This window comes from Trichosurus vulpecula, chromosome 2 (genome assembly GCF_011100635.1).
Source record: "Trichosurus vulpecula isolate mTriVul1 chromosome 2, mTriVul1.pri, whole genome shotgun sequence".
NCBI lineage: Eukaryota > Metazoa > Chordata > Mammalia > Diprotodontia > Phalangeridae > Trichosurus > Trichosurus vulpecula.
Window position 1 is genome coordinate 394908708 of NC_050574.1, and position 22160 is coordinate 394930867.

A 22160-nucleotide genomic window follows, 5' to 3' on the forward strand; every position below is an offset into this window, starting at 1 on the left:
TTGTTATCATTTATCACTCTTTATTCTCCTTAAATCCATATCTTTTTTGAACTTCCTATTGGCAGGAGGGCACTATTATCCTTCCAGTCACCCAGGTTCAGAGCATCAGTATCATCCTGCCCTCCTCATTCCTCCTCAGCCCACACGTTCAATCAGTGGCAACAAAGAACTGGAACCTGACACGGTGCCTGTCAAATGAGGAATGGCTGAACAAAATACGGTGCGTGGATGTGATGGAATACTATTACGCTGTAAGAAATTAAGAAATAGATGATTTCAGAGAGACGTGGAAAGACTGTCAACTAAGGCAGAGTCAAGAACAATTTATACTGTAACATCAGTATTATAAAAATGAATGATTTTGAAGACTTTTGGAAAATAATGAAATGAAAAGAATCAGGAGAACGATTTCTACAATAGCAACCACACTGTAAAGACCAACAGCTTTGAAAACTGTAAGGACTACGACCAACTGAATGCCCAACTATGACTCAGAGGACTGAGGACGAAATATAATATCTACCTCCTCACAGAGAGGTAATAGATTTGGGGAACAGAATGAGACGTAGCTTTTTTTAACAAGGCCATTGAGGGAATTTGTCAAAGACGTGTTGCTCCTACCTCTGCAACATCTTTCACATCTGTTCCCTCAGGACTTCTAGTATAAACTAACTGTCCTCCTAATTGATCTCCCTGCCTCAAGGGGCCAGCAAAAGTTCCTAAAGCTCAGATTTCATCCTGTCACTCTCCTGTTCAAGAAACTACTTTGGCTCCTTACTAGCTCTAGGATCAACTACAACCTCCTAAGGGCAGCTAGGTGGATAGAGAGCTAGGCCTAGAATCAGAAGACCTGACTTCAAATCCAGCCTAATAACTAGCTCTGGACAAATCACTCAACCGCTATTTGCCTCAATTTTCTTAACTGTAAAATGGGAATAACAGCACCTACCTCACAGGGTTTTTGCAAGGATAAAATGAAATAATACTGATAAAATACTTCGCAAACCTGAAAATACTGTGTAAATACTAGCTATTTTATATATCATAATTAATTATATCAGTATTTATATATGATTATGATATTATTAATACACGAACTATTAATATTGTTTTGTTATTAATTTTACTATGGTACTACATTAACTATTTTAAATTACGTTTATTATTATTTATTAATATAAACTATTATTAATATTGAAACTGATTCAAGAGAAAAAAGTAGAAATTAAAATAACACAGGGATGTTTTATTTAGTGTTTTTTTTAAATTAACAGAAAATTATTTTCTCTCCCTCACATTCCTTTACTTCACTGGAAAAAAAATAAGAAAATCAAATACGTATAGTTAAGTAAAACAAATTTCCTCAATGGCCTGTTCAAAAAATACATGTCTCATTCTACACCCTGAATCTATCAGGTCTCTGTCAGGAGGAGATCATGTTTTGCCCTCAGTCCTCTGGGAGTTGTTTGCTATTGTATAAATTGCTCTCCTAGTTCTGTTCATTTCACTCTTCTTCAAAAGTCTTCAAAATTGTTCATTTTTATAACATTCATGTTCTAGTACAAATTGTTCTTCTGGTCCTGCTTAATTCACTCTGCCTTAGTTTAAATGTCTTCCCATGTCTCTCTGGAATAATCTCTTTCCTCTTTTCTTATAGTATAATAATATTCCATCACATTCATACACCACAGGTTCTTCAGCCATTCATCAACTGATGGGCACTCCTTCCATTTCCTATTCTTTGCCATCACAGAAAGAGCTGCCATAAATATGTTTGTACCTATTTCGTCTCTTTCGGATATAGACCTAGCAGTGATACAGTTAGGTCAAAGAGCATGCCCTGTTGAGTAACTTTTTATATACAACTGGTTTAAGACGTGAGGTATTGATCTAAATCTTATCTCTTCCATACTGCCGGCAACTATTCCCAGAAGTTTGGGTTTTTTTTTTTTAACCAAATAGTAAGTCCTTATCCCAGTAGTTGGGTGACTAAAGTAAAGATGTGAAACTTCATATTTAATTAATGTAAGGACCAATTAATGGAATAAATGTAATACAGTACAATTAATAACCAATCTTGATTCGAGAGAACTGATCATATTCCCAAGGAAAAGATGGTCGAGGACAGGTGAAGAATGGGGCCCCAGAAGAAGCTGGAGCTCCAGCGCAGTAGATAGAAAGTTGGGCCTTGAGTCAGGAAGAGCCAAGTTCAAATCTGGCCTCAGATACCAACTAGCTATGTGACCCTGGGCAGATCATTTAATCTTTGTTTGCCTCAGTTTCCTAAACTGTAAAATGGGGAAAATGATAGCACCTTATCTTGTAGAGTTTTTGTGAAAATCAAATGACATAATATTTATTTTAAAAAGCACTGAGCACAGTGCTGGGCACTTTTGTTGTTGTTCAGTCACCTCTGACTGTTCATGACCCCATGGACCGTATGTAACAACAATGTTGCTTGCAGCTGCTGTAGAGGTGTAAGGCCAATATCAACAGCACACAGGAGGGCTGCTGGCACAGGTTCTTTGATCTGCTTTTTTAAGGAAAGCAACTTCAAGGGGTTTACAATCTTACTTTAATTCAACATACAAATATCATTCACTTAGTTCTGGGGAAAAAGCCAGCACTCTGAACTTCAGAGAGTATACAAAAAGAAATTACAAGCATACATTATATAAACAGAGCAAATAAACACAAACCAGTAGAAAAGCTTCCCTGTGTAACTATAGCAATACATACAGTTACCAGAGGGAGAAGCACCAACATCTGAGTTTTCAAAGCCAGGGGGCTCCATGATGGCTACCCAGAGTCTCGTCTGGTCAAATCACAAGACACTCTTCCAGTGAGTGAGAGCCCCCTCCCCCCAAATGCCAACCCCAGATCTTATATACCCTTCTTAGGGTCAGAAGGTGTCACAACCATGCGACTCAAACCCGTGTGAACTAGGCTTTCTTGTTTCTTAAGCAGGTCATCAAAGACTCCTGATTCAATCAAAGAAACAAAGGCAAGACTCCTCAAAGGCACTTGATTACCTCAGTGCTGAGAAGCACTGAAACAAAAAACAGCAAAAAGTCCCAACCTTCTTACCATTACATCACAATATACCAGGCCCTTTTATCCTCCACTATCTCCCAAAGTCTGTCCAAGCTCATGTTCGTTGCTTCCACAACACCATCTCTCCATCTCATTCTCTGCCATCCCCTTTTCCTTTTGCCTTCAATCTTTCCCAACATCAGGGACTTTTCCAATGAGTCTTACTAGGAGCTATATAAATGCTTAGTCCTTCCCCTTCCATAGAAAACAGACAGTCATTGTACCAGTTTGTTTTACCTAGCTTTTACCTAACTAAAATGTAGCCTTCTACAATGGGGAATAAGAGGGAGGAGAAAAGTTACTGGGAAGTAGCTTTGCTATCTTGTAAAATAACAAAACAAAAAGGTTCAATAAACAATTTAAGAAGGATTAAGAGGGACAGCATGGATTAGAGTAGTAGGCAGCCAGAAAGACCTGGGTTCCAGTCCTGTCTCTGACATGCTGGTTATGTGACCTTGCGCAAGTCAGTTAATGTCTTTGTGTTCTTTCAGCATCTCTCCAAGACTGAGTTGTTGAGAAAATGCAGACCCACATTTGTGGTAGGTCGGAAGCTACCCGTGAAACCACAGATATAGTCCTCAGCCCCCAAAATAGTTAGAAACAAACCCTGTTTAAAAAAAAAAGAATACTGCTTTCACTAATACATAAATAGTCCAGCTCTCCACTGTAGGCAAGGCAAGGGAAAATCTGTTTGGAGGATCCAAACGTAGAGCTATTCCACTTAAGTGGCAGCATTATTTTGTCACGTGCAGGCCCATAAAGTTATCATTTGGGTTACCTCAAATATTTGGAGTTATTTCAAAAATTTGGGTTTGGTGACCATCTTTCCCTAGATCAGAAAAGTGTCCGGTAAGAGAAAGCACCATACTCCTTAGTGTAAAGAAACCTGGCTTCTGCCCAAGTCAGGAAACCTGGGTTTGAATCCACACTCTACTTATTAGTTGGGTGATCCTAGGCAAGTTGCCTAACCTCTCTGTGCCTCAGCTCCCTCATCTGCAAAACAGAAAATGCTATTTTTTTCATAATTGTTGGGGAAAACTGCCTTCTAGATCTAAAAGTGCTACACAAATGTGAGCAATTACTATTTTTAGTTTTTTACGAGGGATGGGAAGGGAACACAAAGCAAACAAATTTTTAAAAATTTATTTTGCTAAAGCATATGTTACATTGTGGTTTGTTTTTTTTTCAATTCATGAGGTCATACTCTGGATTATGTGTTTTTCTTCTGAGGTCAGGTCCATGCTTTTTTGTGTATTTAAGTGCTACGTAGTTTTTTTTTAAACTACTAGCCAGGAGAGGTAGCATGGCACAGAAGATAGAAAGCTTGCCTCAGAAGAACTGGGTTCAAATCCTGCCCCTAACACATATTAGCCATGTGATCTTGCCCAAAACAGAACTTGTGGGAACAACAAGCATTTATTAAGCACCTACTATGTGCCAGGCCCTGTGCTAAGCACTTTACAATTATCTCATTTGATCCTCTCCACAGCCCTGTGAGGTAGGTGCTATTATCCCCATTTTACAGTTGTAGAAACTGAGGCACGGAAAAGTTAAGTGACTTTTCTAGTATCTCATAGCTAATAAGTGCCCAAAGAAGGGTTTAAACTCAGGTCTTCCAGACTCTAGGCCCATCACTCCATCCACTAAGCCATCTAGCTGTACTGTGTCAATTATTTAAGACCGTAAGTTGTTGAGCAGGTGAACTCAGAGATAATTTCCTCAGTAGAAGATTCTTATACCAATAAAGCCACAGGTCCAGTGAAAGAAAGAAAGAGAGAGAAAGAAAGAATAAAAGAAAAGAAGAAAGGAAGGAAAAAAGGGAGATAAAAAGGAAGGAAAAACCCACAACCACCAGTCAAAAAAATCAGGCTCTATAACAGCCTATGCCTGAGATTCTTGGTAATAGAAAAGATTTTATTAAGTGAGCAAGGGTTCTTTGTTAACTCAGTCCTATATCCATAATATCTAGAAATCCCTTGGAAGGTTCTACTATAAGTCTGGTAACAGAAGGCAGTTTTAAATATACTGAATCAGGAGTCCAGTCTAAAGCTGACACAAGTGGTGTAACTTGTAGCAAAATAAATCATTTAGCCTCTGTGGGCTTTACATTCTTTGTCTACAAATGAGGGGATCATTGGGATCAATCAATTAATCAACAAGGATTTGTTAAGCACCTTCTACATGCTACCGGACAGGGTCCAAGTACAATGAATGAAACAATCCCTACCAGCAAAGAGCTTGCATTCTAATGGGGAAGACGAGTACAGGTATAGATATACACACTACAAATAGAAAATGATTATCGATCAATCAATCAATATTTATTAAGCAACTACTCAATACCACTACTAAGTCTGTATCCCAAAGAGATCATAAAAAAGGGAAAAGGACCCACATGTATGAAAATATTTATAGCCAGTGGCAAAAAATTGGAAATTGAAAGGGTGCTTGTCAATTGGGGAATGGCTGAACAAGCTGTGGTACATGAATGTCATGGAATACTACTGTGCTATAAGAAATGATGAGCAGGAGTTCAGAAAATCCTGGAAAGACTTCTCTGAACAGATGCAAAGTGAAATGAACAGAACCAGAAGAACACCATACACAGTAATAGCAACATTGTATGCGGATCAACTTTGTTAGACTTAGCTCTTCTCAGCAATACAATGATCCAAGACAATTACAAAGGACTCATGATGGAAAATGCTATTCACATTCAGAGAAAGAACAGATGGACTCTGAATACAGATCAAAGCATACTATTTTCACTTAATTTTTTTCATGGCATTAAGCACCCTACCGTGTGCCAAGCACTGGGGCTACTACACATATATATGTATGTATGTATGTATGTATGTATGTATGTATGTATATACACATATATCCACACAGCCACACTTATTTATGTGTGTATATGTATATGTGTATATGTGTATATATATATTTTATATATGTACATATGGTGCCTTGGGAGGGAGGGCATTTGCTACTAAGCAGAATGGGAATTCAAACCCATGGGGGTTTGGGAGGGAGTGCCCACCCTCTAAAACTACCTTGTATATTTTTGTTTTTCCAAAGTTCCTTTCAGATTCTAAAATTTTATCAACTTTGAGGAGTTTTCCAATATCTTTAAGATGAGGTAATTATAACAGCTTAGAAAGGTGAAATTTTTTTTTTATCTAATAGTCTTCTCCTTAAGGAGAACTAAGCGATTCTGGAATGGGCATTTCCTTAGGAGATAAGGTTTTGAAAGACACATTGAATTTTTTTTTTTACAGTTATACAAAAGCTTAACTTGGATGATCCTTGACGTAGCCTACTCTTCAAGAACAGGACCATCATTGAGTGTATTAAGGAGACACTTGATGTCCAACTAAGCTGGCATCCCTGAATCAGTAGCTGAACAATTTTAATTCAATTTTTAAAAATCGCTTTCCAAAACATGCTACATATAAGGATAATCTCATATTCAACCTCAACAGAAGAATCATCATAGTATAATAGACAGAAGACCCAGATGCTAGTCCCAGCTCTGCCATTGTGGCACAATCATCGTGACTAAGTGGAACTGGATATGGAGTCAGAGGCTATCATTTTAAATTCCGATCTCTTACTGCCTACATAACATTGGGTAAATCACTTAATCTCAGCAGGACTCAGTTTCCACAGGTGTAAGATGAAGAAGGTGTCAGACTAGATGATAGCCAAGGTCCCTTAGAGGCCTAATGTCTTTCTGTCATGAAAGTCAAGGGCATTTAAAAAAAAAAAGTTTGTGGACAAAGTATTTCAACTGTGAAGAACAGAGAGATTTTGTTTGACATTAGATTGTTGTACAATTTACAGTCAAAGACTGCCCACATGTTAATCAATTTTCAATTAACTAACTATAATATTTCTTGGCCTCTCCTCTTCCTCTCCTCTGGTATTCTTGCTCTTAAGCTGCATGCTTGGAGAATACAGATAAATAGCAACCAGCCACAGACTTTTCCTACTCTAGTCTAGGACTCCCTCAGCTACCATACCACTTCTGCTGATAAGAGGTTTAGAGGAAGAAAGCTTGCTTTCATTAGTGGAGTGGAATATGAAGGAGTCGGAATAATTAACTTCAGCGCAATGAATAAGAGAATTGTCCCATTCCAATGGCAGTATATTTTGTGATATGTTTATGCTAGCAAAGAATTAAATTATGGCAACATAGCCATACCACTGAGTCTGCTGGTGACTGGAAGGCATCCGTGTGAAGGGTGGTGATCAGTTATGACAGACCCATATTAAAATGTGTGCATAACACCAGGAGCTCATGTGACACTGGATACGCTCCACGGGAAAAACAAGCATTATGATCAGTGTAAACAGGAACTGGGATATCCATAAGTGGCCTCCATAAGGATGGCAGCCATATGTTGAAGCATGTGCCATGGCAGTAGGTGCTAAATAAAGACCTAATAAATTTGGGGTACAATGCTAAGAATTTGAAAGTTTAGGCTTCTGAAAAAAAAAGTAACCTAATGGCAATCTTTGATTGGCATGTTAAAAGAACAGAACACGGTTTACAAGATAAACTTTGTTAGGTAAGATTAACATATTAGTAACTGTGGCAGCTGTGCAGTATGGTCTTGTAAGATCATAGATTGAGAGCTTAGAAGTCATTTAATCTAACTCTCTTCATTTCACAGATGAAGAAACAGAGGCTCACTGAAGACAGGGCCACAAAGAACCATAGAGTCCATAGGTGGGGCTTGCTGTGAACACCTTCTTCCAGTACCAAAACACACTTGGATAGGATGAGGGATGGACTCAGTTTTATTGAGTTCTCAAAAGCAGGTCCTATAGGGGGACCTCATGAGTTCATCTGTGAGATTTTGAGGATTCTGGCTTAGACACGCCATTCCATGCAGGTAGGACAAATATTTAGTTATCCGTTTTGACTACACCTTGACCTGGCCCTGCCCTAACCCCCTTGTCTGGCGCTTTCCATTTATTCCTCTTAAAGCTGGTGTCACCTTCTTGTTGATACTTTAACTGACTGCCTCCATTTTCACTCACTGCTGAAAGTCATTAGCTTTAATGTCAGCAGCAATGCTTGTGTTTATATACACACAGAGGTAACAAAACATACCTGTTTTGGAAACAGCTTTTGGCAACTCTCATGAAAACTGTTTTGAAGATTAAACAAACTTGAAGCTGCCTCTGACCTTAATATCCCTAGAGTCTTCCTACCCATCCAGTGGCTCCCCTAAAACAATAAGACTCTATTTCTGGGCTACAAAAGAAACTTTTTCAAGAAATATTAGATAGCAGGAAAGATAAAGTAGAGAACAGTTAAAGAAACCCAATAGTATTTTATCATATAATAGTTCCACTTATTAGAACAAATAACCTCATTTTCTATTTTTTTAAAAATAAACTTTACTGACACCTTCATCTCATTTGATATTCATCAAAGTCTTGTGAGGCAGTAGAGGGCTGGTTGTCATCATTCCCACTTTATAGATGGGGAAATTGAGGCTGTGAAGTAGGTGGCATGATTTGCCCAAAGCCATCCTGCTAGTACAGAGGGGAGCTAAGACTCAGACTCAAGTGTTTTGACTTTTAATCCAGGGTTCTCTGTACCATATCACACTATTAATTTGACAATATTTACTAGGCTTCTCTCCCCCACAGGAGCTAGAAAATTAATACAATTGGCATTCACGCAGCAGTTCACACAAGCAATTTTGTGTAACACTTAAGAGTATATAGCTACAGGCACTCGAGGTACCTATACAGTCTTCTCTTTTGCCTAAATATCTGCTTTATTCTAAGAGACAGATCATCTTAGAGCTAGGAGTTACCTTAGAAATCAAATAGTCTACCTTTCCCTCTGTTCTCAATTCAAAAGGAAAAAATAACCTTTCAAGATAGTTTCCTAAATCCTTCTCATTAATTTCTATTTGAAAAACTGCAATTTATACTACCTCTGTAGCCTAGACAAGCTAGTTTGATTCTACAGTGTATAAATACAACACCATATAGCATTGCTTATATCGTTAGCCTTCCCACTGTAAATTGATGCTGAGAAGGAAAAAAAAAAAGCAAGAAAATGCCACTGAGCATGACTTCCCGTGCTTATAAACACAACTAAAAAAGCTGATGAGTAACTAGAAGTGTATTCAATAGGAACCACATAGCTATATTCTCCTCTTCTGATAATAGGAGGTATTGTTAACAAGTTAGTCAATCCTCATTTGAAGCCTTAACCTCTGTCAGCAAAGTCGTGGAATGAAAGCCAACCCTCTGATTACCTCACATGGCAGAGTCCATTTTCTGTTATTTTCTGGCTAAAAAAGTGACAAGTGATTCAAATCTTGATGGATTCCTTCTGTCCCATTACCCTTCCCTTCCTCGTTCCACTCTATCCCATTTTATCCCCCACACAACTGCATTCTTTATATTTACCATCTATGTCCTAAAACCTGTAATGAGGAGACCAGAGCATGGTCAAAACACCTCTCTATTTTATTTGACTAAATTTATGCTCTACTCATTTTTAATTCAAAGCAGGTCTAGGCCAGTCTAACCCTTCATTCTGTTTATGTGTTTGAGGGCTAGGAAATGGAAGAGGGTATTCCCATCAGCAGAAGATTAGGGAGTACAGACCAGTATGGAAAATCCCTAGTTCTAAGAACTGGGAAGGTGGGCTTGATTCTGAGAAAACCTACCCCTCAACTCCACAAAAAAAATTCTTGTTGGTGTCTGACTCCGAAAAGAAACCCATTGGACCCAGACGTGTCAAGGACAACACAGAACCTGCCGAATCTCCAGACAAGAAAATCAGAGAAGGGGAAAGTGCCTAGCCACAAACAGCACAAAATGTCACCATATCTAAAACCTTTAAAAAGATAAATGCTTACCAAATGACAGACTACATCTAACCACTATAACCCTCACCTTTCTCTTAAGCAAGATATAAGCAAGATGCTTCCTTTGGTGGACGATTAGGGAATGGGATTGGGGAAGAGGGACAGAATGTTAGGATACAAGGGGACAGGCATAAAATCTATTACAGGTGCACAATGTTAGACTAAACTTGTGATCACTAACACTTAAATTAGAAGTAACTTGGTGGTGGCAAAGAACTTGAAATTGCAGGGATGCCCATCAACTGGAGAATGGCTGAACAAGCTGTGGTATGTGATTGTGAAGGAATATTACTGCGCTATGAGAAATGAGGAGCTCAATGATTTCAGAAAAAACATGGAAAGATTTGCATGAAGTAATGAAAAGCAAAAACAAGCAGAAACAATAGAACACTGTATACAGTAACAACACTATTGTTTTAAGAACGACTTTGAGTGAATAAGTTATTTTGTCTATTACAAATACCCAAATTAACTATGAAGGACATATGAACAAAGACACTATCTATATCCAGAGAAAGAACTGATAAATAGAAGTATGTGTAGAATAATTTTACACATATATACATATATATATATAAAATGGTGGTCATTTCTAGGGTGGGGGTGGAGAGAAAGGGAAGGAAAAAACAGAAAAAAAATTACATGATAATTTTGTCACATTTGAAAGAAACAAGTTGTGCATAGCAGATTTGCAGTTTCTTGTGCAATCATCTTTTCATTGTACTATGTTATAGAAATGCTTGTTTTATTCCATAAATAAAAAATAAAATTAAAAAAGTATTTTCAACTATTTCAACAATTCGCTCTTCTTGGCCACATCAAGTGCTGTGTTACATAATTCCAGAGCAATAACATTTTTAGAAGATGAGTTCTCAAGAGAATTTGTATCTCTCTGGGATTACTCCATAATCAGAGTGACTTGTAACCTGTCAGATGTATAGCCATGGTTCTCCTACTGGTGTCCAAAAAAGTAAGAGAACTTGAACCGTTAGAAAAACAACCATGTAGATAATAATCTAAATTCATAAACACGTGTATGTTTACATGACTATCATTTGAAGGTCCTGTTAAGTAATGTGTTGCTAGAAATACAATAATAATTGTATTGCACTACAATAAAGGCCTACCGACTCATTGCCCCAGGAGGGCTATGATGGTGGTTACACAATTCAGTTCAACAAGCATTTATTACGTGCCAGACGCTGTCCTGAGCCAAGGATATAAATAAAGACCAAACGTTGTCCTTGCTTCCAAGAAGCTCCTACTCTGATGGAGATAACGTGCAAAAAACTGTGCACATACAAGATGTATACAGTGTAACTATGGAAGGTAACCACAGAAGGATTCTGAGATGCTTGTTCTGAAGGCTTGGAGATGGAAGATGGAATGTCTTGTTCAGGAATCAGCAAGCGACTTGGTTGGCTTCAAGTAGAATGGAGAGTTATGTTCAATAAAACTAAAAAGGTGGTCTAGAGCTGGACTGTAAGGGAGTTTAAAAGTCAAACAGAAGAAAGGTGGTAACTGAAGTATCTTGAGTAGGGAATTAACATTCTCGGATCTATGCTGGACAAATATCTATTTGGCAGCTGTGTGCAAGTTAGATCAGGCAGGAGTGATACTTGAAGCTATAGTCCAGGCAGAGGTGATGAAGGCCTGAGCAAAGAAAATGGCTAGCCAAGTTCTGGCAGATCTTACCAAAATGAAAAGAAAAAAACCTCAAGTATTGAAAAAAAAAATTTCAAGTACTTCAACTTCAAGATTGAAGAGTTTGGTTCTCTTTTTACCTCTCTGACTACTCCATCTTCAACATGCTTCGTATTAAGCATACTCCCCAAATTAAGTCCAGATTCCTCCACTTCTCCCTGTCTTGGGAGATTTCATCTACTGAGGGAACATATCAAAGCTTTATAACTGGAAAAGGTTTCAGAGACAATCAAACCCAACCAGCTCATTTTATAGTTGAGGAAACTGAGATCCAAATAGGTTAAGTTATTAATCAAAGGTCACACGTGGGTAAAGGCAAGACTTGAACCCAGTTCCTTTAACTCCAAATCCAGGAGGCTTCTTACACACTACACTGCCCCTCACATTTTCTAACTACCACTTTTAAGCAGAAGACAGAGGAACTGTCTTTCCCATTTTTAACCTCTTCTTTAGGTCCAGTCTAACCATCTCCAACTGTCTTCTGGATACTTTCACCTGGATATCATAAAATCATCTCAAATTCAACATATCTAAAGGGAAATTAATTTTCATCTAACACCATTGCCCTCTCTTTTTTGTTGCTGTTTCAGTCATGTCCAGCTCCTCCTGACCCCATTTGAGGTTTTCTTGGCAAAGATGGTGAAAGGATTTGCCACTTCCTTTTTCAACTCATTTTACAGATGAGGAACTGAGACAAACAATGTTAAGTGACTTGCCCAAGGTCATAGAGCTAGTAAATGTCCAAGGCCAGATTTGAACTCGAGAAGAGGAATCTTCTTGAAGTATGCACTGTACCACCTAGTGGCCCTATTATCCCCTCTAGCCTACCCTGCTTCTGTCACTAGTACCAATACTCTTCCATTCTCCTCAAGGTATACTACATCAGAGGTGTCCGACTCAGGCTGCAACAAATGTTATTGGAAAATATTTAATAAAATAAATAAAAGTAGAATAGAACATAGATAATGCTCATATGTGGTTTTCTAAATTAAGACGAAGCCCAAAGAGATTAGATACTGTTCAGTGATGCCCTTTTCTATATGAGTCTGATAGCACTGCACTAAAATGGTATTAAGCTTTAACTGAGGTTTTTTTTCCCCCCCAAAAGGAAAAAAGTCAGAAATATGAGAGCATACCACCAATGGTATATCATACTACCCATCTTTCATTTCTTCTTCCTTAAACAAATGTGTCCTTTATAATACATAAATTAAATAGAATTTCCATATTTTTCTTTTAACAGATATTTTGGAATAGCTCTGAAAAGCTGGAAGAATTTGATCAATACACACAAACATGTATAAATACCATTGATATGAACATTCTTCTCAGACTATATTACCTATTTCACAATCTCAGAATATATTAATGTATTCTGAGTTAATTATAACTATCACATATTTTTATTTCTTGAAAAAAAGTAAGCCCCAATAGTTCATCAAAAGATTAATCTCATCACATTTCTTGACCTCTCAATGGGTGGGGGAAGGGTAGGAAGGAGGGAGAGAATTCAAAACTCAATTTTTTTTTTTAAATGAATGTTAAAAATAAATAATTTTGAAAAAAGGATTGATCTAACTTGATTAAAAAATTAAAATTCAACAGCCAGACAAGAATAAAAATTTGAATGCTAAAAGGATAAATAATAAATTTAAGTAAGGAGATTATTCTATTAATTCCATTGGCTTTGGCTCTTCAACACTGAGCTTAAGGGTTAAGCTCCTGGGAAGAAATGTGCATTCATTCAAACAGTCACTAACTTACCACAAGCAAGAAAATGTTTTAGGTTCTGGGGATAAGAAGGTATCAGGTGGAACTGAAGCACCCCTGCCATCAAGAGTCCCAGAGTCTAGCACAAGGTATGATATGTATATAGAAATTATAATAATAAAAAGTAGAATATAATTGGGGCAGCTAGGTAGCTCAGTGGATACAGTGCCAAGCCTGGAGTCAGGAAGACTCATCTTCTGAGTTCAAATCTGCCCTCAGATACTTTTTACTAGCTGTGTAACCATGGACAAGTCATTTTGCGCTGCTTACCTCAGTTTCCTCATCTGTAAATTGAGCTGGAGAAGGAAATGGCAAACCACTCCAGTATCTTTGCCAAGAAAACCCCAAATGGGGTCACAAAGAGCTGGACACGACTGAAAAATGACTAAACGAGAGTGTAATTAAGCATAGACATATACAACTCAAACAGTCACTTCAAGTGACACTTCTGGAAAAGGTCAAGAAACAAGAAGTAAAAACAAGACAACACATTCAAGACGGGATGTGGATAACAGTGGAAGAAGCAGCATGGTGTAGTAGCAAAAACTGGTCTTAAAGACAGAAAAATTGGGTTTGAATTCTGGCTCCAACATTTATTAGAGGTAAGTGATTTTACCTTTTTGAACCTCAATTTCCTCATCTTTAAAGTGGGATAACACTTGCACTACCTACCTTGTAAGGGTCATGGTTAGGAACTGTTCACTGGTGTTCCACTCTTCATGGCCCCATTTGGCGTTTTCTTGGCAAAGTTACTGTAGTAGTTTGCCATTTCCTTGTCCAGCTCATTTTACAGATAAAGAAACTGAGACAAAGAAGGTTAAGTGACTTGCCCAGGGTCACACAGCTAATGTTTGAGGCCAGATATGAGGATGAGTCTTCCTGAATCCAGGCCTGGCATTCTATCCACTGCACCACCTACCCATCCCTATCTAGCCGCCTTGTAAACTTTAACACAGAATGCAAATGTGAACTACATATGGGCACATAAACACCAAAAAATAAAAATCTAAGGAGTATGAATGAATTAGAATTCTTTTGTTAATCATTAAGACTTTATTATTGGCCAGGCTCTGTGCCAAGTACAGTAAGTGTACTAGGGATACAAACACAAGCAAGCAATGTGGCCCCCAACCTCAAAGAGCTGCCACTCTAATAGGGGACAGCACATTAGAAAGGATATTGGCTGGAGGGGTGGTACACTGGCAGGAAATGACAATGATTGGAAATAGTCAGGAAGTGATGTCAAGTCCTGATTCCCAGCAAGGCAAGGTGAAAGCTCTTGTCTCTGAGCCCAGAGTCCCAGGAGCAGAGTCCAAGAATGATGGGGAAGGAATGAGGAGGATGACCTGAATGCAGATAGAACAGTTTGGAGATGACTCAGAAGTGGCCTGGGACAGGCTGGGGGTGGGGAGGTGTGGCTCAAGGATTCGGATCTTTGCACCAAATAAATATACCTATGATATTTTTATTTAAAAATTAATTTAACAGGTTTTACGTGATTGCACATATATAATCTATATCAAATTGCTTGTTATCTAAGGGAGGGAAGGAGAAAATTTAGAATTTAAAATTTTATTAAAAATGAATTTTTAAAATTGTCTTTCTGTGTGATTGGAAAAAAATAAAATACTATTTTAGAAAAATAAAAAAATATTTAACCAAGTTTCAGAAGAATGATCAGTCAGTGCAGATAGAACAAAAATAGTTTCTTTGATATAACCCTTTTAAGCCAAATCAGCCATGAAGATTAACTTCCCAAAACTCTAACAATATTTCCAAAACATATCATCAGTCTTTTAAAAAGGAAATAAACATGAATTTACTTTTACCACATACTTTTTTAAAATAAGGCATGAAAATATTTCATATTTTTATAAATAAGTTGCAATGTATAATAAAACAAAATTTTGTCTTTGATATAAGGAAGTCACATGCAGACACATTACCAAATGGCCATTGGATTCTGTGAAACTGTCATGTGTTTAAGTGAAATGTTACAGGGGGCACTTTGGTTTCCGCGGAAGTGTGTTATAAAATGTTGTTATACAGGCAACTGGCTAAATCTGACAGTTGGGGAAAGGAGGGGTATTATGATCTTTAAACAGAGTTTGGTTATGATTCATTAGGGATGTTTTTCATGCCCAATTACATTGGTCAGAGCAACCTATAATAATGATTAGGCTGTTTTCCTATAGCTGACCTTCATCAAGCATTCTGGGATCAGTTGGTTACCTCTTGGTAACCAGACAATTCTCAACACACACAAGAAATTCTACCAAGAAGTCACACAAACCTGGGACAGACCAAAAATAAGAATTCATCGAGCTGAAGAACAAAAGGAAAGTGAGGTTTCTCCCCTAAAAAATAGTTCATTTTTTAATTAGGCAGGCAAAAAGCTCTTTCTGAAATTTCTGCTTATGTGCCCCAAACTTGAACTCTAGTTACTACATGGATCCATTGATTACTAATTCCAAATGGCAAGGAATGCAGAGGCAGCTAGGTAGTAGTGGGTAAGAGTGTCGGGCCTGGAGTCAGGAGGACCTGAGTTCAAATCTAGCCTCAGACACTAGCTGTATAACCTTGAGGTCAGTTATGTAAAATGTGAAAATGAGGAACATAACAGCATTTACATCCTACAGTTGTTGTGAGGATCGAATGAGAAAATATTTATCAAGGGCTTAGCACAGTGCCTGGCACATTGTAGGCATTTCATAAATGTTTGTTTCCTCCATTTACTCCTCAATCTAAGCCACACTTTAGTTTTGCATAATAATCCAAACATCACACACACACACACAATATATAGAATTTAAGGTAGATTAACAACAAACTCATAGTACTAACCAAGGGGTGATATGGGAGGGGTGGAGGTGGAGGGCACATGACAGTGGAGGTTAAAAACAGGTGCAAGGATAGGGTGGCAAAAAAGAACCAAATATTCTGGCACCAAATTAGTTGTTATAAAAATATTATGGGGGAAGTGAAACTACAGTATACATGAGTGAAGTTAATTGGACCCAGTCTGTTTATAGCACCTTCCCCCGCCTCAAAAGAAGAGCTGGCCCCACTGAAACATTCGCTAATTATACTGCAAAGCATGACTGCCCCAGTGTTACCACAGCGCTTAATCACCAGACACTTCTACGATATTTGGAATCTCCCTTCCCTAGTGAAACAAATTCATGGGCTTGTTTTTCCCCTTATGAGTGAAGTTTAGCTGAAAGTTTCAAGAGAAACAAACCAATGTCATCTGCGGTCACCTGCCTGGCCTTTGGAGATGGGTGTTCGTTCACAGAGCTCCCTGGAACAGGAGACATTCAGCGTGGGTGGGTTGTACAAGGTATTGGCAGGTGTATCGGCTTACTGCGCTTGGATAACAAGCACCAGCTGAGACTTTTCATACCATGACAACTATTTCTAACACAGGGTACTATAATTTTCTTGGGGGGGGGGGGGGGAAGGGTTGGAGGGAGCTCCTTCCTCATCCTCCACTCCCAATAAAACCCACTTAAGAACAATTTTGGAGTTGGTTTCAACAATCCAAATGTCACAGAAAGTTGATCTCACCCTAGTATTTAAATAAGCGGGAGTGGCGGGTAGCCAATCTTGTATCCTCTTTAGGTGAATCTTGAAGGACAGCTCATAAATTCAAAGCATTGCTTTTGGAGGTGGGGAGGGAGCCAGTAGGACTGAAGCTAAAGCCCTCCGCTTCGTGAAAAGCAGAAGAAATTAGAATATAATTCAATAACCCTATGTGCACTACACTGTGTTAAACTATAGTGGTGGAAAGGGATAAAAAAAAATATCCAACAGCCCCTACCCTCAAAGAACTCACATTCCACAAGCAAGATACAACATGTATACAGATATATATGTGTGTATGTGTGTATGTGTATGTACATGTGCGTCTATGTGTGTGTGTGTGTGTGTGTGTGTGTGTGTGTGTGTGTATCCCTTCCACATGCTTTATGTTCCAGTCAGGTTGAATTTCACAAAATTCTTTACACTTTCCCACCTACGTGCTTTTTTTGTTTGTTTGGTTTTGGGGGGCGAGGAAGGGCAATTGGGGTTAAGTGACTTGCCCAAGGTCACACAGCTAGTAAGTGTGTCAAGTATCTGAGGTCCCATTTGAACTCAGGTCTTCCTGACTCCAGGGCCGGTGTTCTAATTGCACCACCTAGCTGCCCCAACACCTATGTGCTTTTGCTCATGTTGTTTCTTATGCCTGGAACTCCCACTTGGGCTATCTCTGACTTTCAAGACAAAGTAACTTTAAGCGAGGGGAAGTATGCTACCAGCTGGGGGATGAAAGGGAAGAGAAGGTCAGGAAAGGTCTGGCATAGGAAGGGGTTATTTGTCCTGTGTTCTAAAGGAAACAGAGATGGCGGTGTGTAAACAATTCATTATAGATATGGAGGACGAACTATGTAAGGATGTGGTCAGGGAAGACAGAATGTCCTGCGTGGGTGATGGCTAGCAGGCCACTTTGACTGGATCAGAGAGGAGTAACATGAAATAATACTGGGGAGTACTTGGGAGATGTATAGAATGTTTCAAATGCCAAGCTAAGAAGAAGTTTCTATTTTATCTCAGAAACAATAGTGAGCCATTGAAGATTTTTCAGTAAAAGAATGACATGGTCAGATGTACGTTTTAGGAATAAAAACTCAGCGGCTGTGTGAAGCATGGATTGGAGAGGTAAGAAACTAGAAACAAGAAGACATATTCAGAAGATACGGTAATTACCCAGGAAAACAACTACGCTAAGGCACAAGTTTTTGGTGTTCACAGTAGATGCCATTTTCCTGAAAGTTCGATGATTATCATGTTCTCACAAGATATTAACATTTTGTATAAAATACATGGCTACAGTGCATTTCCTTTGGTCTCTTTGCTTTTTAATGTCCAAAGAGAGATGTAAACACCATTCATTTCAGCAAAGAGAACTGCATTTTAATTTCCCATTGCTAAAACAAGAGAAAGGCAGTTCTGGAAAATGATGCTTTGCTCATACTTCTGAATTGGAAATTTTTCATTCTGATATCTGTCACAATTATCTACCAAGAGAAATTGGATAATTATCCAATAGAATGACCATGGTTTGATCTAACGCGGTGACGGTTAACAGAAGACAGAACACCTCGGGAAGAGATGTTTTGACTGTCCTTGTACAGATCCCATGCATGTTTCCACGTCTATAAACATGCTCATCCAATGTCACTTCCTAACTGATCACAACACAGACAAATACAAAATGACAGTTAACTAAAATTATCCCAGACCAAACCAACAGTCGTGAGGAAATGGAGACATGGCAAATGGATTATGAGCGAGATTCCCACTGTATTCTACTGAAAATTTTGCTTTGTTTCCCAGTTGGTGGGGGAGGTTCTAGTGAAATGAATGTTAACAAAGTGAACCAGTACACTGCAGCATGACACGAGTGACTAAAAGCAGGCTGGGATGAGTTTAAAAAACATCAGCAGAGGAAAATTCCACGGCTTATTGTTTAAAAAAAAAAAAGAAAGCTTTGAAACTTATCTCACTCCTGAGTAGGGAATGCTAACCAGAAAATAAATTAAATTGCTCACTTATTGTCATCCATGCACTCACTTTCATATCTATAGTAGGCCTGTGAAACTAATGGAGCTTTTAGCAGGTACTTTACAACTATACAAAAGAGCTGGCCTAGCTGCTGGAAGATAAAAATATTTCTCTCATTACCTACACATAAGAAGAGATAATTTGGTTCATTTGTATTCAGGCTCAGAGACAAAAACAGGTGATCTTCTTAAATGACAGCATACTCAAATTCTCCCAACACAATTTGCCCCAGAAGCCTCCCAGGCACCTGCAGTCCTCTGCAACAGCCATTAATTATCCAAGATTCAGACACTAACTCCATACACTACAATGGTTAGGCACAGAGTGGCAATGCACATGCCCAGACCTACATTTTTCAGTACCCTAACTCCGTTTTACATCAGGTCATGTTACAGTGCAAGACCTGTTTGGGCATCTGATTCCACAAAACTGGAGGGCTTGGAAAAGCACCTTCTAACCTTCTCTCTTAAAGTCTCTGAGCAATTACTTGGTAGCCAATGAGCTCTAGGTACTTAATAGCAGCAACCCTGGGCTGTCAGTCCCAGGGCCAGTGTAAGATTCACATTAAAATTTCAAAGACCTGCTTTCCATTCTGAGAAGAGAATCTCTGATGGAAACCAACAGGGGCTGCAAGCTAGAGTATGGCAAAATGTTGTGGAGCCCTTTGTAAACAGTGGTTATAGTCCTATTCTAAACTAACCACATTATCTAAGATTTTCATTGCATTCAATACAACTCAACAAGTGCCTACTAGATGCACAACATTATCGTGGGTTCTCTGTCTATGATAAGGATTTTCGAGTCAGGAGACCAGGGTTCTAGTTTGTTTTCTGCCATCGAAATGTGTATCTGAATTCACATCATACAAGGATTTAATTTCTCCTTTGCTACTATAATACTGCACAGGCAGTCAACCCCACCCTTTCTAAATAAGGGTTATCCAGAGGCACATAAGGAATTTAAATCACAGCCCTCTTTACCAGACACTTTAAGCAATTAGGAGGGATTTTACAAAGCGGAGATGCAGCTAAAATCTATTTAATGAACACAAAACAGTTCACTAGCTTCGGGACTGGCAGAGTACCTGCACTAGTGAGACAGAGCAGTCCTGTCTCCCAGATCAAGGCCCAAGGCTAAGTGGTTTTCTAAAAAACCACTGGCTACTACAAACAAGCAATACATTATGGCTCCATTATACTATGCCAGCCTTGCACAAGGACTTCCTGAGCCTACTATTAAAAAGCTAGCGAAATTTACTTGCTAGATTTCTTCTTCAATCTTCTTATCAGAAGCCTCAGCCTCTCCCTCTCCCTCTCCCCTCCAGGTATAAACAGCATGACAAAAGGGAGATGAACATGATTCATATGCCTCCCATTTCGTGATCAAAATAACACAAATGAAAAAGAGATGACAGAAATGGACCCCATACTCTGATTAATCTTAGCGAGCTATTATGGATGCATGCTTCCAGTAGGCCCTACAAGACAAAATCTAGTGCTTCTTGCAATGCAACACTTATTTTCTCATCCCACACTTACTCTATGTTCATCGTAACCCACTCACCTATTCCCCAAAAGGTGAAGTTTTGGAGGAAAGGGGAATTGCAAAGAAGAGAAAGAAGCCACTACTAATTAGGTCATCAAATCCACACCCACAGATCCACAACAGCCAGGGCTAGATTGTCCCTAAGAGACGACAGATAACACTGTCAAACCTGTAAGTGGCAGTCAACTGGGGTGCACCGTTTTTTATTTGGGGGCTGCGGAAGGGGAAGGGGGGTGATCCAAAAGCCGAAAATCGGCTAAACAGGATGTCCTAGGAAGCCGGGCGGAGAGAGGAGGAAGGTGGGGAATTTACCTATGGTCAAAGCAGCAAAGACAGTAAACTCCCTAACCTTAGGCTCAACATCGTGGCCAGTGTGGGAAATAGAAGAGACATTTACTAGGGAAAGGAAGAGAAGGGGCGGAGAAGAGCTGAAGCTCAGGGTCCAGCGCACGCCCACATCCCTCAAGCAGGGGATAGCACCCAGAGCTGGCCCAAGGCGAGGGGGGCAGACACCTTCTTCTCTCTCTGGTTTTTGCATCCCTCCAGGCTGCAAGAACCGGAGGTGCACGCCCTGCACCATCTCCAGGGTCCTCCCGCCAGGCCGGAATTTCGGGTTGGGATGGGGGAGGCGGGGCGGTGCCCGGGGGTCTCACCATAGATCATAGCCAGGCCGGTCTCATGCAGGAAGCGCACCCGGCGGTGTTTGAAGAGCCAGATGGTGAGGATGGTGAGGGTGAGGAGCAGGATGAACGTCAGAAGGCTCACGCTGTCCTGCCGGTGGCTCTCCTCCGCCTCCTTCTCGGTGGCTATCTCTTCCATGGCGCCGCTGTCCTCGGCGCGCAGACCCCTACACAGTTGCAGCAGTAGCAGCAACAGCCCGAGCAGCAGAGGCGGCGGGGGCCCCGGGCTCGCCCGGAGCGTCGGGCGCAGAGGTGGCACCATGGCCCCGCCGGGGCAACCTGGGCGCGCTCGGCTTTGGCTTCCCGCCCGCCTGCCCGGCTTCCGAGCTGCGGAGGCGCAGCCGCTGCCGCTGAACGTCCCCTGCAGCTGCGGGTCCTACTCCCACTGCTGCCACGGAGACAGCTCTGCGCTCACTTCTTCACGCAGTGGGGCTCCCGCGGCTGCTGCTGCTCCGGCTCCCGCTCCAGCTCTTGCTTTTGCTGCTGCTTCTGCTGCTCCTGGGGCTGCGGCAGCCCCGCCTCCTGCTGCTGTCACCACCTGGAGAGGGAGGAGGAAGCTCAAGTGCGCAGGATCCCCAAACCCCTCCCACCGCCCCTGCTCCCCGGCTCTGCGCGCTGGAGAGCGGCAGAACGCCCGCCCGGCGTGGCCACTCCCGGAGACCGCGCGCTCGCTCGCTCCGCCTCGGAACCGCTGCCTCCTTTCCCACCGCCTGTTCCTAGCGCGAGCGCGCCCGGTAGCCTGGGAGCCTCAGCTGCTTTCCCGATGCTTTGCTGCAGGGCTCGGCAGACCTTTGGTCCCGCGGTGCAAGGTGCCTTGCTTCATTCTCAGTCAGGGATATTTAGGGTTCACGGATAGATTTCA

The 22160-nt window shown here is 40.2% G+C and overlaps 1 protein-coding gene across 2 annotated transcripts in view; it reads right to left on the reverse strand.

Moving 5' to 3' along the window:
- Positions 1-21837, reverse strand: part of SLC9A7 (solute carrier family 9 member A7) — a 196487-nt gene extending 174650 nt beyond the window's left edge. The window contains exon 1 of one of the 2 annotated variants that reach the window (XM_036746088.1): positions 21272-21837. In XM_036746088.1, the coding sequence (XP_036601983.1) occupies positions 21272-21560 (289 nt within the window). In that variant the 5' untranslated portion in view covers positions 21561-21837. The remainder of the gene's footprint in view (positions 1-21271) is intronic. The other variant, XM_036746087.1, reaches the window with a different exon arrangement.
- Between the last annotated feature and the right edge of the window lie 323 nt (positions 21838-22160).